The 17,200-nt window shown below is 35.3% G+C and overlaps 2 protein-coding genes across 3 annotated transcripts; one reads left to right on the top strand and one right to left on the bottom strand.

Annotated features, from left to right (window-relative positions):
* Positions 1–193: 193 nt before the first annotated feature.
* Positions 194–9,079, bottom strand: LOC125235209 (general odorant-binding protein 72-like). The gene is made up of 5 exons (XM_048141686.1): positions 8,974–9,079; positions 7,015–7,090; positions 5,992–6,080; positions 4,776–4,887; positions 194–297 (listed from the first exon to the last, which is right to left on the bottom strand). The coding sequence occupies exons 1-5, from the start codon at positions 9,049–9,051 to the stop codon at positions 209–211; spliced, it is 444 nt and encodes a 147-aa protein (XP_047997643.1). The 5' UTR covers positions 9,052–9,079; the 3' UTR covers positions 194–208.
* LOC125235207 (general odorant-binding protein 72-like) lies at positions 618–16,082 on the top strand. 2 transcript variants are annotated; one of them, XM_048141684.1, is made up of 6 exons: positions 618–844; positions 7,486–7,555; positions 13,582–13,657; positions 14,648–14,736; positions 15,552–15,663; positions 15,970–16,082. In XM_048141684.1, exons 1-6 carry the CDS (start codon positions 795–797, stop codon positions 16,056–16,058), a joined length of 486 nt encoding a protein of 161 aa, XP_047997641.1. In that variant the 5' UTR covers positions 618–794; the 3' UTR covers positions 16,059–16,082. The 2 variants fall into 2 exon arrangements, with proteins under 2 accessions (XP_047997641.1, XP_047997642.1); XM_048141685.1 differs by lacking the exons at positions 618–844; positions 7,486–7,555 and adding an exon at positions 12,677–12,767.
* Positions 16,083–17,200: the final 1,118 nt, after the last annotated feature.

Here is a 17,200-nt window from a genome sequence, read left to right on the forward strand (position 1 = left end):
TACTTACGAGTTGACAATTTTCGTTCAATGCTATAAAAACAATGTTGTTTTATATATTGAAGTACTTTGGATTCTATTTATACTTAACCGAATTTTATTTAGGAGATGAAGTATGTTGTCATTTAAGGTCACATAAAAACTTTGTTTCAAAGGCAATGCGTGTATTTATGTTATGTACTTATATATTACAAAATTATTTTTAAGCTATCTAAGGAAAAATGAAGTTTGCCGAATCAGTGTCATACATACATTTAGCATTCCAATATGAAGCTTCGCATAAGTCTTTGTATTTCTTTGCTGTAAAGAAAAAAGTATAAAATTATATTATCTGAGTGTACCCATGTTGATTTGACTTTGAAGTCATGTCCCGCAGGGTCAGTCACGCCAGACGCCGACAGAAATGCAGTCTGGCTCTCGCGTCGCAGTCGCGTGCAGTCGCCAATACGTAAGAGCGATAGAGATAGCTTCGAAACAAGGTACGTAGTCGAATGGCATAAACGCTCACGAACGCTCACGAAACGAAACGCTCGTAGATATCTATCTCTCTCTACTACCTTTCGCGGTGTTTCGTTTTCGTTTCGCGTCGCAGAAATGCCATTCGGCTACGACACCAATGAACAATATTGTTTTTTTAAAAACTACTTACATTAAATTAATAAAATAATGTCAATCAATGTTCAACAGTTCTCAACTTAAGTTTATTTTGAGTGAGTGTTTGAGTGCTGAAGTATCCGATGCGTCCTCCGGCTGCTTACTGCTGTTCTATGATCTTTTGTTTCTTATCGTGAACTAAAATGCGTACCAGTATTTCACAGTTTCGACTACTAGTCGACTTTATGCAAAAGTAAGTACATATCTACTTTAAATAGGCATTTCAATTATGTATATAATTACTTTAAACTGTAGGTACTACAGTCGCCCTAGTTTATTATGATGAAATATTTTAGTTTCAAGTGGCTAACAAAGTATTCTATATGTTTATTCTATTCTATTTTATTTAAATATTTTAAGTACCCTTTGCCTTTGTATTAACAGGCACAATGATGACCTCTGCAAGTCAAGTGACCTTAGCTTCTCATATTCGGCTTATTTTTTTGTTTACGTCATATACCTAGGCAGTCTTCGCTAGCATATCCCAAATAATGCCTTTTTGACATTATTTCCATAAATAATGATAAGAAAATATACTTTAACGCGAGTTCTAATAAGATTTCACGCTCCAAAATGCCAGTGAAATAGATTACTACAGTCGATAACGTATTGCTCGATCGCGTATGTCAAAAATGTGACTCATGGTACCGATTTCTAGTCGCTAGCGAGCTAAGTAAAATACCTATCGAAAAGTAATCGCTAGCGTTGAACTCATACTGCCGATTTTTAGTTCCACGAGTGACCGCCGACGGCGCTGTACTATTCTCCATAGAAATCTTTTACGCAGACGCTAGCGAGTATCGACTGCGTAAACTCATGGTAATGATACAGGTGCCGCAGCCGAATGGCACAAACGCTCACGAAACGAAAACGAAACGCCGCGACAGGTAGTCTGGCTCTGTCGGGCCAATACGCACGAGCGATAGAGATAGATATCTACGAGCGTTTCGTTTCGTGAGTGTGCCATTCGTCTACGCACCCAGATATTATCATGAGCGTTTGTGCCATTCGGCTACGCACACTGACATCGTAACTACAAGCTTTTCTAGCAATTTCACTGCAGCATAGTAGAAATAAAGGAATTCATACATGTGTTTTCTAGGTGATCAATGAAAGCTCACTTTTCTGACTGTCATTAATCTGAACTATAGGCTACTTGCCTCCTAGTCAAATCAGCTTCTTTTTAAGAACTGTCAAAACGAATTTGAACGACTTGTTAGTAAGGAATTTATATGCAATTGAATTGAGTGGCGTCACGGTCAACTCAGTTACTTTATATATTTTTACCTGACTTATTAAATAGAAATTGTATTTAAAAATACCTTCTGTTCAAGTTTTTCTTATAATTAGCTGATGCTTTATTGCGTGCATGGTATAAAATATTTTATTTTAACTACAGTCCAGTTCCCTATTCCAGCTGGCTATTATACTCTGTCAGTGAATAAGAACAAAGAAAACTATATGCATCCTTTTCTTTAGGGTGTTAGAGAAAAGGTTACCTATAGTTTTTTTAGTTCTTATTTACTGACAAACTTGTTTGACAGAATATAGCTATTAACGGAACTATTGCGTTAACGCGACAATGCAGCACCAAAATTGCTGGAAAAGTTACGATGTTTGCTCATGTTACGGTAACGGATAAGATTAATGGTGTTTTTTCTTGTGGGTTAAGATAGAAAACTCCTAGTGCTTAGTGCTTCGTTATACGGAACATATTTCATCTTATGCCCCAAGAAAAATCCTTAATTCTTACCCCATGTTACCTTGGTTATATAATGCATCACGACGCTTCGAACCCTGTACAACGGCAAAGAGGATCGAGTATTATAGAGAGTTACTGTCGAAGTAAAATGTGTTATCACAGTGCATAGACTGCCATATCTCGACACAGGCTTAAAACTTTTGAACCTTAGTTTTGACAATTTGGTCCATATTCTTAGCTCGATATGTGTGAAAATGTCAAATATTAATATAAGCGCCGTCTAGCTGAGCATACCACAAAAGGTGTAATGCCATCTAACCCATCGTACCTTTTTCTGTATGGTACTGAAGTACGTTTTTTTCTTATACTTTATATGTCTATACGGAGTTATATATGTCTTTGACAACGGTAACATTTATTACAATTAATTTGAATAATCTATTCTAATAATCTATGACACCATCAGTAAATAATAGTTTAGTTATTATTTATGTTGTTCTGTACTGTTGGTCATCATTAGATTCCCACGAATAGGTTATAAAGTTTTATTAACAAGTTTTACGACGGTTATAATTACAATGATTGGAGGTTACAAGTGGGTGATTTTTCCCTATAGGTACAGTACCTACCTACAATTTACCTATGACACTGAGTTAGTCGAAACGAAACGCTCGTAGATATATATCTCTATCGCTCGTGCGTATTGGCGCGACAGAGCCAGACTACCTTTTGCGGCGTTTCGTATTCGATTCGCGTCGTAAAAATAACATTCGGCTACTGGGCCAGGTAGCTACCTGCTACAGATATAATAGCAACGATGGCACCCATTCAGAAATACTTACAGACATTAAAACCGAAATAAATTACACATAAATGAAAATGAAAATGAAATGAAAATGAAATATTTATTTTTCAAGTAGGCATATTACAATGCGCATATGAACGTCAAATAAAGCTACGCCGGCTCTAACCCTACGCCTCAGCCTCGAGAAGATTTCAGTCCCCCCTCAGTTGGGAGGGGGGTATCCACTATGGGACCGGCAAGAAACTCGGCGGGCAACTTCTTTTCAAAACATTACATCTTATAACTAACATGCATTAAATAACAAGATACAATTTAACATGCAAAAGTATTCATCAAAGAATATGAACAGACTAGGTACTCTATGGAAATTAATTTCAATAAATTATATTATTGCTTAATAATACGTCGTTCTTCTTCAGAGAAAACATATCAAATTGTCACAGAAGAAAAAGATAATATGAATCTCAATATCATTAAATATGTAATTTACCTACACAACATAAAATATAAAATATTTGATGTGCTTTCTTATCTGAACTGTGTCCTCTATACATAATACAATTATTTTAATTGCTATTCGTTTTTTGTAGTTTCTGGTTCGGGCCATGCATGTTTGTCTGTCAAATAGTCCTCGACTCTGTAATAAGCCTTTAACATCAATGATTTTTTTAAGTAGTTCTTAAGAGCTGGGAGGGGTAATCTCAAAGCAGTGTCAGGTAACTTATTATAAAAATGAATGCATTGCCCAACAAATGACTTCTGTACTTTACGGACACGAAACTTCTTTATGGCAAGCTTATTTTTGTTTCTAGTGTTATAATTATGGATATCAGAATTCTTAGTGAAACAGTCTAAATTCTTAACAACATAAATTATACTATCATAAATGTATTGGGAAGCTACAGTTAAGATATTAATTTCTTTGAAGAGTTCTCTTACTGATTCACGTGTTCCTAAGTTGTAAATAGAACGAATGGCTCTCTTTTGTAATACAAAGATAGTCTGTATGTCAGCTGCTTTGCCCCAAACCAGAATACCGTATGACATTACACTGTGAAAATAACTATGATACACTAAGGCGAGCTGTCTCAACATTAGTCAGTTGCCTGATTCTCCTAACGGCGTATGCGGCTGAACTTAATTTGCTTGCTAGTTTCCTTATATGAGGACTCCATTGTAGATTTTTGTCCAATGTTAAGCCAAGGAACAGTGTTGTATCTACCATCTCTAAGCATTCATCATTCAAAAGTATTTTTGTATCGATTGGTTTAACATTCGGCAGAGAGAATCGAATACATTTGGTTTTCTTAGAATTAAGAAGTAAATTGTTGACAGTAAACCACTGCAGTACATCAGCTAACGTGCTATTAATTACATTGTAATCCGTAGATTTTCGGTCAACATTAAAAAGCAGTGATGTATCATCAGCAAAAAGTACTATTTCACAAAAGTTTTTTACTATACATATGAAAGAAAAAGTGACCAAGTCCTCTGGTGCCTGAGGCTGGATTTATTTCGGTTTTAATTTATATACATAGTAGTGTGACTACTTTAAGACAGCACAAGTTGAAATATTTTCAATAGATTATAATTTAACTTGTGTTCATTAGAACTTACAGACATCTTTGCATTTTTCGGCAGTAGCTTTGACAGCTGCTCTCATGTCTGCCGGGAACATCGTGTCGATCTGCTTGAGTATAGCTTCATGGTTTAATTTATTATTTTTTACCTACAAAAATACACATTGATTTAAACTTTCACAATTTTTACGCATATTTTATTTATTTGTGTGATGAGCACAGATATTTGTTCCTGAGTCATGGATGTTTTCTATGTATATAAGTATTTATATATTATATATATCGTTGTCTGAGTACCCACAACACAAGCCTTCTTGAGCTTACCGTGGGCCTCAGTCAATCTGTGTAAGAATGTCCTATAATATTTATTTATTTATTTATTTATTTATTTTAAAATGCAAAATGGGCACACAGTCGCAGAACAGTCTACTCCGAGACCATGAGAACAAGGCCGTCCTTGAAACGTCGGAGTTTAATGTTTAGGAAAATATAGTAATACCACGTAATACGCAAATTAAGTCCCGTTTGCAATTTTAAATAAAACACAAGTCTACACAAGTCTTAATCGCATTTAATATTAACATATTTCTTGTTAAGTTATATCACTCTTTTTCCATTTTACTACGAAAGAGAATTTTAAATCGACACCGGTGCCGTAGCCGAATGGCAATTCTGCGATGCGAAACAAAAACGAAACGCCTCGGAAGGTAGTCTGGCTCTGTCGCGCCAATACGCAAGAGCGATAGACATTTATATCTACGAGCATTTTGTTTCGTGAGCGCTTCGTGAGCGTTTGTGCCGTTCGGCCACGTACCCTGTTACGAAGTAGTAGGTAGTTTAGTACAAACAGGGTGTCCCTAAAACCAACGCCAAAACTAAAAGGGGTGACAGGACATCTCATTAGCTACATATGTAAAATTATCACATTATGTTAATTATGAAAACATGTTTTTCGAGATATTGGCAGTCCTTTTTTACATTTTTTCTTAACGTTTTATAAATTAAACGGCCAATATCTCAAAAATCGTGGCATTTTCATTAAGGTCAAATTCGCTTAGTGCTTACCTATGATAACTATTAATATAATGTCCTATTAGTATATCTCCCCTTTTTGTTTTGGCGTTGGTTTTAGGGACATTATGGCCTTTGAACTTTCGACCTGACAAGAAATGTACTACTTTGCAAACTAGTGCAGAAAAAAGCACTATATGTACTGAAAAAGCTTTTTTATTTTAATAAAATGACATACTTACTACTTGAGTCATAGTGTAGATACATGCGATGTAGCACATAACATTTCTTTCTTCTATGAATTTTCCCTGTTCTATTGAACCGACCATCTCTGAAATTCAAAATAGGTTATGCAAAGTCTTGTACCACTGCCCTTTGCTTGATTTGTACTGAATCTCTACCAAAGGTCTCTTTACCACTTTATAAAGCCGTGGTAGGTGGTGGGTAAAGTACGGCCCGCGGGCCGGGGCCGCAGGCCAAACCGGCCCTCCACCAGTCCTCCAAAATAGTGTGAGATATGGCCTGCACTTTATTAAGAAAACATTTTTGGTGTAAATCGGGCCCTCCTCTAAAATTCTGATGGAAAAAGTTTGCCCACCACTGCTATAAAGTATGTGTTTTGTCACCCTACAAATTTTAAAAGAGTTTATGGCCCAAACTATTACAGAGTTTCGATAGTCTGTAATACAGACTATCGAACTGTCCGAGCCGAGAAGAAATAGTTATTTTTTTTACAAGGGGGCAAAGTAGTTGTTTAACCGCACGTGCCAATATTGATACCCGAGCAAGCGAAAGATTCCAAAATTGAACCGCGAGCGTAGCGAGTGATTCAAAAAGTGGAATCTTGAGCGTTGCGAGGGTATCAAGGCACGAAGGTTAAACAAACTTTGCCACCGAGTGAAACACAAAATTTTTCACCACACCAACACGAACAAAATACTGACTATAAAACATCAAAATAAATGAAATCCATCAATTTATTCAATTTAGCAGCCAGATTAAGACATCGAGTTAAAATTCGTATGAAATTACTTTGCCCCCTTGTGGATAAAATGCAGTTTTGCTATCTGTTTTCGAATAGCAAAGAAAGCCTTTACCAGTTGGTGTGGTGAAAAAAATATTCAAGCTCTACATTGCCCCTTTAAAAAAATACGGCTTTTGAGTACCTAGATGAATAAATTATGGTATGTAACTTCTTAAATTTGTATGATTACACTATCATTATTACCAAAAAATCCTGAAAACACAATTATTAACGTACCTACCTTCAGTTACATCATTCTTCGGAATACATGACTTTTTCATCATTTTTCCTGAATTTTTCAACTGTTGTCTTGTCATCTGCATTATAAACATGAAATAATAAATAGCTTAATACTATTCAGCCATTCTGCTTGCCAAAATAGTCGTAGAAATTATGAAGTAGTTAGTCAACACTGTCGTATCGTCCCTTTCAAATTTATTTGTGTGCTAAAACGGGATGACACTACAATGTTCACAACATTTAAATTGCTACCCTTTTTTTGTCAGACTGTTAAGTCAAGTCTATCTAATAAATGCCCTATTTAAAATGCCTGTCGGGAACAGGCAGAAACCAGGCAGGGTGATCAAAATGACCGATTATATCAGAAAAGAATTGTTTAATACCGGGTGTGGTATTATAGGAATAATCGAAATCAATCACTAAACAAATGTTGATAAGTTTGAGGAAATAAAATATTTTTCTTCTGTTACAGGCACAATCGGTACATTTGTGCATCCGCATCACCAATGTACCGAAAAATATGCCATCTAATTCTTATGCAGGTACCATATAATTAAGTTACTAACTGCCAAGACTAGTTTGTAATGTGCCTTTCCCGGAAAATAATCTCAAACCGGGGACATTCTCTACTTAGAAAATATTAAAAACAACTAGCTAAATCTGCAAAATTAGCGTAGTCTGACTGATATTTGGATCTAACTTTATAGAGCTGTTAAGTAATAATTCGTAATAATCCAATAGGGACCAGTATGACCACTTTTTGTTTATAGGCCCAGTTTCATCCCACATGGTCCAATTACTGGTCTACTTATTTTCTTTTTGAGTTAATATGAGCCGATACTTGTTTTTGTTCACACGTCCGGCAGGACTCAAACCTATTTATTAGGCTATTATTTGGAACACTAGTTAGGAAAAATAATAATTATAAGATAAACTATAACTCGATATATTTTTTAATAATTACTGTACGTTGCTTGACATTATTATAAAATAAATATTGCCTTTAAGTAAGTACTTTAAATTTTTTTGGAAATTGTAAGAAATCATTATAAAAACTGGCGTTTTTACTAGGCACCATGCGGAAATTGCTTAAAAATGTAACAATTAAAAACGTAAATGTAACACATGTAGTGTATTGCTTATTGTTCTCAAATGTGTGTAAATAATTTCCAGTATTATTTAGGTACTTATAGTTTCAGTTAATTTTAAAATATTATCAAAAACTGAAAAAAATTGTAATATAAAGATACAATATAATTTTATTGATCTTTAATAATATTATTTTCCTTATTTTCATTTTCATATTGTCTCTGCTATTATATTTCAAACAACTATACCTACTACAGATGTCACTATCAAAAACTTGTTTATTTGTAAACTACAGATCCCCTGGATTTATTTGAAATACTATTAACGTATATAATTTAAATATTTTTTTTTCTACATAAGAATAAAAAATAATACAGGCTGATTCAAGAGACATGAGCAAAATGAGTCCAGGTCATTCAGGTAAGTTACCTGACATCTATTTCGTATCAGTAGGTATTTCACGTTTTTTTTTAATTTATTTATTTTATTAACGAATTTTGTGGTGACCCTACAGTTCCTAGGTCCCTACACCTTGCTTTGATTTATCAAAGACAAGTGTCAATTTAAACACCATCAGTTACTTTTACTCACCCAAGGCCTCGATACTTGACATTTTATTATATCGTGACGGTTAAAGAAGTTACATTTTAGTAAAAAAAGTTGTCCATACAAAAAAGTTCAGTACAGCAAAAAATGTTTTTGGACGTTTTTTAATGACGGTAAACGATTAACATTTAGAGAGAGACTTAGTTCTAGTCACGTCTCATGAATTATCCTGTATATACCGAAATATATTAAGCGCTCCGAAATAGTACACAATGAATCACAACCTACAAAAACTAAACAGTAATTTATATTCACGTGAGCTTACCGCATAAGTAACATTGAACAGCAAAAAACATGTTAAGAGCATAAAAAAACACATAAACTCAAATGCTTGTCTATTCATTTTTAATGAACAATACTTGAAAGAGATATGCTTCGTTACTATTTATATGAAGATGTTTGCATTGCCTGTCATACTGTGATGTAATGATAACAGAGGAGAGTGTTAGATAAATCGCTGCTTATTACTGTCTCATTTGACTATACTTATATGGAATCAAGAACGCGCCATAAGTGATATAATAATAGCTTGCTTATAATTATATGCATATCTTTTTACTAACAAGGTACCTCACCTCCAGACGAATGACGTAAGTAGGAATCTAGGAATACATAAAATATCATAGATGTCTGATATCGTTATTATAACAATTGAACAAAAACGGCAAGTAAAAAAAAAGCTGTATAATCCAATTTTGTTTTTTGAAGATTAGAGGCAATTAATTTAATCCAATTTTGTTTTTTGAAGATTAGAGGGTGGACCAAGTATTTAGACAATTATGCACAAACGGCAAACATAAAAAAAAATATATGGATTCATGAAATAAAACTATGGAAACGGATTAAATCCCGTATTATGAATTTACAATTCATCCCGACGATTCGAACACTTTACAGCATTTAAAAAAAAGCTTAAAGCTTTTTTAAAAATCTATAATATTTATGGTCATGGTTCGTTAATATTTCTTTAAGCTTTTTTAAAAATCTATATATTTATGGTCATGGTTCGTTAATATTTCTTGGGTAGCTTTTGCACATTGTAATTTTTCCTCAGTCACCGTCCGTTTCCATAGTTTGATTTCATAACTATCGCGGTGACCAAAGACAATATTATATCATATGGATTACTAAAATTGTTTGTATGCAACCATGCAGTTCGTATTATGCTAAAAATAATGAGGAAGTTTTCTTTCATTTCAGTAAAATTGCGCTAGCGCAGCGTTCAACGCGCGTATTAGTAACACGCGCGTTAGCATGTGTACAGCCTGAATAAGTTGTTATGTAGTTGTAAACGCGCGCTAACAAAACGCGCGTTGAGCGCTTGTCATCTGAACATGCTCTAAGTCATGGGACACCCTGTACCTACATACGAGTGTCCCATAAACCAACGCCAAAATTAAAAGGGGTGATAGGAGATCTCATTAGCTATCATATTAAGACGATACGGTAGGGGTCAATTCTCCATACAAACGCTCTCGACTATTTCCTCCCTGGTTTTTAAAGATAGAGCAATGATTTTTTCAACACAGATTGTTATTATTTTTATCTGTGTCGGACCGTTTTGATTTTTTTGATATTCTGCTTTTTAAAGACTCTAAAGCCAATCAAAAATTTCCAAAAACGGCCTTTTTCATTGTGGCGCAAAAAAAGGTGTGATACTCAAGATTGGTAACAATTAACCAAAAAAGCTAAACGGTCCGACATAGATTATTTCATTGTTATTCAGATTGTCAAATTTCGTACTGATTGATTAAGTTTTGAAGGAGGAAAGAGTCGAGAGCGGAACCTCGATTTTAAAGATTTTTTTGAAATATCTTTTGACTGAGTTGTTCTTAATGGACCATTTTTTTTCGATAAATCTAGTTAATAACACTTGTATATTTAATTAAAATTCCCAAGTTGAAAAGGGGGCTCCTTTCCATTTTAGCATTTTCGCTACCGTATCCTCTTAAGCGAATTTTATCTCAATGGAAAATGTCATGATTTTTGAGATATTGGAGTTTATTTTATAAAACGCAAAGAAAAAAAGCAAAAAAGTTCCCATATCTCGAAAACCATGACATCTATATACATATATAAAATGCTAACGCTAATGTACGTATGTCCGGGGTTTTCTCTATCTAAGTTTTACACGTTTTGGAACGTTCTAGAACATTCTAGAAAATATAAGAACTTTCCCGAACATTCTAAATCTAAATATATAAAAGAAGAAACTGACTGACTGACTGGCTGACTAACATATCAACGCACAGCCGAAACCGCTGGTCCTAGAGATTCCAAATTTGGCACGTAGGTTCCTTATATAATGTAGTCGCTACGGGACGAGACGGGACGGGCCGGGACAGGCATAAGGTTAGGGATAAGGATAGGGATAGGGACAGGGACAGGGATAGGGATAGGGATAATATGGGTATGGTTAGAGGGATATGCAGGCAGTGTAAAACGCAGTGCAAAAAGCAGGCGGCTCAGTGGGAAGGGATCGTTGTTGTAAGGGATAATGCAAGAAAGTACTTTTTACCCACCGACCATTAGTGTCGAAATACGGGCTATGTGGGTTGTTTATAAAGGTTTCCCCAGCGTATATAGAATACATACCTACTCATACCTACTACCTACGCTGTGGTCGATGTGGTAACATTTCTACAATCATTGCAAGCATTTCTTTAAAAACAATAGTATTATGTGTAATCGAAATAATCGCAGACAAATGTACCTACAGAGAAACTTACGGATCCAAATGAAAATCTTAATTTTTGTATACGTTTGAATAAAAATACTTTTAGTACGCGGGCGAAGCAGCGGGTAAAAGCTAGTTTTCATGTAAGGTAAAATTCGCTTAATGATAGCTATGATCTGTGATCACTCCTTTTAATTTAGACGTTGGTTGACGGGGCATCCTGTATATAGGTTTTCTCGATTTGAATATCCAAAGTTTACGTAATCATAATGAATTAGGTCCGAGATGAGAAGCAATGGACGAGGAAGTGCGAGGTAACACGTCTTAATTACTTAACCATTGGTTTAATTCACAGTGTGAAACTGTGAATAGGGTGACCAACCTGGTATTGCAAAAAAATAAGAATACAAAAAAAATGTGTGTGATTGCTTACAAAAAATCCTTTCACTACTTTTTACATACTGATTTTCGTTAACTTTAAGGAAAGTTCAAGTTCCAATTCAATCAAATCAAATAAATTTATCTTAGGCCGATAGTAACTATCATATTTATGTTTGTCATAGAAATATCGTCACTACTTTGAAAAAAACTTGTATGATCTTCTTTGTCAATAGAAATAATTATGATCATAGGTCTGTTTGCCTCCCTTTTTCTAACGTGAAGGAAAAGGACGGCATGTTGCCTAGATGATCATATTTCTATGACAAACATATGATAGTGGACTATCGGCCTTAGAAACTAGTGTCTTAACTCTTCCCGTCTCGACTGATGGACTTGGACCTTAATGCGTTTTCACATTATCCGATCCGATATCGGATGTAGGACCGATATCCCATAGATTTAAGCCGCCATCTTTGATTTTTGCCTTTGAAATCCTTCCGACATCCGATATCGGATCGGATAATGTGAAAACGCACTAAGGTCCATCAGTCGAGACTAAATATCAGGCTGATAGTCCATTATCATTATGTTTACGCACTAAATTAATTATATAATTATTATATTTATTGTATATTTTGGAACTATGTATATACAACTAAGTGTTTTAATGCAGAACGATTTGGAAATTAGAAATAGCTTTTACCAAATAATGAAGTCAGAAAGTGATAACAGTAATTATGCGGATATGTATCACTCAAGGATTATAGCTGTGATTATAGTCCAAAGTTTACGCTAAATCATGGTCACACCTAAACAAAGTGCCTTGTTTCTTTCTCATCATTGCACAATTATCAAAAGTCATTATAAAGTGCACAAACTCTGTCTAAGTTTCCAGAAAACAGGTAGTCATGTCAGTCTTGTCTAGGAACCCCTAGTAAAAAGGAACTATGATGCTGATTTTGACCGTGAAATTACTAATTCTAATTACATTTTGTGATGCGGTGAGCAAAATTACTTTTACATCTTTAGAATATAATCGATTAAGAGTCTACATTTTTTTGTCTTTGTAACCCAAATGGTTTTTAACTTATTATAACAAACATTTTTTAATTATAACCCCCGACGCAAAAACGACGGGGTGTTATAAGTTTGACGTGTCCGTCTGTCTGTCTGTCTGTCTGTCTGTCTGTCTGTCTGTATGTCTGTTTGTCTGTCTGTGCGTGTGTCTGTCTGTGGCACCGTAGCTCCCGAACGGGTTAACCGATTTCGATTTTTTGAAAGCTGAGTTAATCGGCAGTGTTCTTAGCCATGTTTCATGAAAATCGGTCCACTATGTCGCAAATGATCATTTTTAGACACTCCTTTTTCAAAATTTTAATTTTGTAGTTAACCTTGAGTTATAAATAAATATATTGGGGACACTCCAGACCAAACTAAGCAAAGCCCTCTAACATACCAAATAAATTAGGTCATTCATAATAAGTAACACAAATAAATTGAAACCTTACCGGGAGACCTAAAAAGCCTCCTCCTAGAAAAGGTCTCCTGTTCCGTTTTAATTTGAATATGTACCTACTTCTACAAATAAAAATTGTTGTACTTAGTAGTAAACTCTTTATTGTACAATTAATAACAAAAACACAGTTATTACTGCAAAGAACAGTACAAAGGCACACTTATCCCTTTGAGAGATTTCTTCCAGTTATCCTTTGATTGCATTTATCTTGGCATTTTTTTCATGTATGAGAGGCAAATGCGAGGCAAAAAAAAACTACGAGTACTTCAGCTAAATTAAGTGTTTTTTTTCTTTAACAGATGACCATGAAGCAAATAAAACAGACCGGGAAAACCATTAGAAAAACATGTCAACCAAAAAACAATGTGGCAGATGGTGAGCAAGACATTATAACTAATTATCTACTAATATCTAATTACCTAGAACTAATTTACTAAGTACTAAATGTTTTTTATAGTGCGATCCACACAGTTACACACTTTTGTACACCATTACTCATTAGGTACCTACCTACATGAAAGTTTTTGAAAAGGTTCGATATTTATAGGTAAATCCATACTAATATTATAAATAGGAAATTAAGTGTGTGTGTCTGTTTGTTTGTCCGTCTTTCACGGCAAAACGGAACGACGAATTGACGTGATTTTTTAAGTGGAGATAGTTGAAGGGATGGAGAGTGACATAGGCTACTTTTTGTCTCTTTCTAACGCGAGTAAAGCCGCGGGCTAAAGCTAGTTCATATATAAAGCGTGGACATTGATCATGGTTATTGTTAAGTATATTCGTAACACAAAACTGGGGTATCAAAGGGTCCATAACCTGTGTTATTTGGTTACCAGCGCGAGGGATACCAAAAAAAATTACAAAAAAATATAATTATTAATTATTCACTGAATGCTGAATTGCGCTTGTTATAAAATTTTATTTCTTGAATTATAAGTTCCCAGCTGTACTGAATAAATTTCCAAAAATAAAAAATAAATTTTATCACGAGAAATAATGCCAGTGATGTTGGTAATGACTATATAAGAGGAAGCCTGAAAGTAGCGCCAGTGAATTGAGAGGAAGTAGATTAGCATGGTATGGGCATGTAATGCGGAGGGATGAAAGCAATGTTATAAAACGAGTGGTAAATATGAAAGTGGATGGATACAATGGTAGTGGAAGGCCTAAGAAAAGATGGATGGAATGTGTGAACAACGATATGAGAGTGAAAGGTATTAGTATGGAAATGACGGCTGATAGCGAGAAATGGAGGAAGATGATCTGCTGCGCCGACCCCAAATAATGGGAAAAGGGCAAGGGAATGATGATGATGATGATGTTGGTAATGACTAATGATTTGAACTTTATTTTTATTTGCAGAAAAAATAGACCCCCTAGCCAAAGGAGAGTTCATCGCAGAGAAAGAAGTAATGTGTTACATGGCCTGTGTTATGAAAATGGCTGGCACTGTAAGTTAAACGAACAATATTTACTTGCAAGGTGCAGCGGGGCAAATCTCGACTGGGGGGCAAATATAACTGGTCCATTTTTTCCATGTTTTACAATGTTTGCTTAAATAATAAATAGAGTGTCCACCGGTTATATACGGTAGGTGCGTGTTCAGTGGATACATGTAGAACTCAACATCATAGCGTAATAATGGAAAGAAATGGATCAGTTACAATTGCCCCCCCAGTCGATATTTGCCCCCCTTTGATTGTCCAAAAACAGATGAAAATGTCGCATTTTATCCGTATGTGAGACAAAGTGCTTAGTTCGATGCCAAATTGTGGTTTTCTTGTAATATCCTTTTCCCCTCACTAGCTCGGAAACACGTGTTTTGTCCTTTAATACCAGCGGGTAAAAACGCATTTTATCCACTAGTGGATAAAGTAATTTGATCTTGAATAGAGGCAAATTTTCTGCTTTAAAATTGATAAAAGTGGGTTAATCTAGTGATGAAGATGTTTTACCACCTGTGGAACTAGTGGAAGCAATGATAAAGGCGTTTTTTGCGTTGTACTTACTTTCCTCGCTATAGTGAGGGGAAAAGTTTTGTGTTACACTCGGGTGCAAATGTATTTTACTTCTCGTGCTTTAAAAAACTCGCAAGTTCAGGATTCTATTCTCGACTATAGAATCCTTTCACTTGCTCGTTTTTCAATTCCACGCTCGGCGTTAAAATACAACTTTGCCCCCTTGTATAACAAATAACTATTTCCTTAATAATTTCTCTACGCACTACGAATTTGTCTTGGTCAGTCACTACGTGTGCTCGTTTCAGGTCAAAAATGGGAAATTGAGCTACGATGCTGCGATGAAGCAGGCAGACATGCTCTTACCAGAGGAAATCAAAGAGCCTGCAAAAGCGGCACTGACTGCGTGCAAGAAAGTTGGTTAGTATTCGTATAAAACCTAATAACCTAACCACAAAATAAAAAATTTGAAAAAACTACCGACCGCGACATAGTGGACCGATTTTCATGAAAAATGGCTAAGAACACTCCCGACTAACTCAGCTTTCAGACAAAAAAAACTAAATCTAAATCGGTTCATCCGTTTGAGAGCTAATACGATGCCACAGACAGACACACAAAGAGACAGACAGATAAACAGACAGAACAGACACGTCAAACTTATAACACCACGTCATTTTTGCACCGGGGGTTAAAAATTAATATAATTGTACTCTTCTTTTTCAGCGGACGCCTACAAAGATATATGCGAAGCTGCATTTCATGTAACTAAATGTGTTTTCAACCATAATCCTGATATATTTTATTTCCCATAATAAATATTCATGAAATGTCTAAAAGTACGTATCTTTTATTGGACCTGTAATTAATACTTAGGGCCAGTTGCATCACACAGTTAACAGACACAAACATCGTCTATGGAACTTGTCATACAATAAAATTTAGCAAACGTTTTGACGGTGACAGACGGTTTGGTGCAACCGACCCTTATTCTATCAATTTTATCATATAGATAATATAATACTTTATCAAATCATCATTCCCAAATAGACTTTTTACATCACCTATTCGAAAAGGGGGTTTTGCACCCTTGCTAAGTAGGATCAAATAAGTGGCACTTTGCTCCCCTGCTACGACGGATGAAAGAAGCAATTTTACCGTCCTTAGAATGTGTCACATGGTAGACATTCCTTGGGCGTTATATTATTTTAGAATCCCTCGATATACGTGGAGTTCAATTATAAAAATCCTTCGTTTTGTTCAGGATTCCATAAACGCCATCGCTGTGAATATCCTTTTGTTCCCTTCTGACACAATCGAATATTTTTGCTTTGAGCTCTCTCAGCGTACGAATCCATAGGACGAGATACGAACAGGCTGATTCTGACGTACACTGTCAGGTCAGGCTAATAGAATAGAATAGAATAGAATAGAATAGACTAAACGTTTAAATATATGTAGGGTTTACTGGTTTCTGAAATTCGAACTATGTGCAATTTCCACAATGTTGTTATTTCAAGGACAACATTATCTCGATTTATCGGGTTTCACTTGTTAACCCTCGTATAGCCAACCAAACCGAATGGGCACTCACGAAAAAGCGCTAGTAGATATCTATCTCTATCGCGCTTGCGTAAATACGCAAGCGCGATAAATAGATATCTACTAGCGTGGTGAGCGTTTCGTGAGCGATTGTGCCATTCGGCTAGCCACCCTGGGCACTAAAAACCTAATTACTCCCCCCCCTTTTTCAAATCAATTTTTAAGTGTTATGGCTCGTCGATGATTCCGCCAACATCAAGGTTTAGGAAGGCACCATTTTATGAAAATAATTTTATTGGTCGAAAACCCAACATTTTTCAAATTTGCCGCCTATTATAGTGCCAAGATTTGGTTGACCGTCTATATTTCAACAAAATTATTCATTTAGGTATTCACTTTATTAATTAAGTAAGTA

Source organism: Leguminivora glycinivorella, chromosome 17 (genome assembly GCF_023078275.1).
Source record: "Leguminivora glycinivorella isolate SPB_JAAS2020 chromosome 17, LegGlyc_1.1, whole genome shotgun sequence".
Taxonomy (NCBI): domain Eukaryota; kingdom Metazoa; phylum Arthropoda; class Insecta; order Lepidoptera; family Tortricidae; genus Leguminivora; species Leguminivora glycinivorella.

What these genes read in the sequence shown, in the direction of transcription:
- LOC125235207 (XM_048141684.1), top strand. Translation starts at nt 795, where the DNA reads ATGCGTACCAGTATTTCACAGTTTCGACTACTAGTCGACTTTATGCAA. An exon ending in CTAGTCGACTTTATGCAAAA is followed by an intron (nt 845 to 7,485) that starts GTAAGTACATAT and finishes CTTCTGTTACAG; the next exon opens with GCACAATCGGTACATTTGTG. An exon ending in TTATGAAAATGGCTGGCACT is followed by an intron (nt 14,737 to 15,551) that starts GTAAGTTAAACG and finishes TGCTCGTTTCAG; the next exon opens with GTCAAAAATGGGAAATTGAG.
- LOC125235209 (XM_048141686.1), bottom strand. Translation starts at nt 9,051, where the DNA reads ATGAATAGACAAGCATTTGAGTTTATGTGTTTTTTTATGCTCTTAACA. An exon ending in TGTTCAATGTTACTTATGCG is followed by an intron (nt 7,091 to 8,973) that starts GTAAGCTCACGT and finishes TTTATAATGCAG; the next exon opens with ATGACAAGACAACAGTTGAA. An exon ending in CGAAAAATGCAAAGATGTCT is followed by an intron (nt 298 to 4,775) that starts GTAAGTTCTAAT and finishes TTTTCTTTACAG; the next exon opens with CAAAGAAATACAAAGACTTA.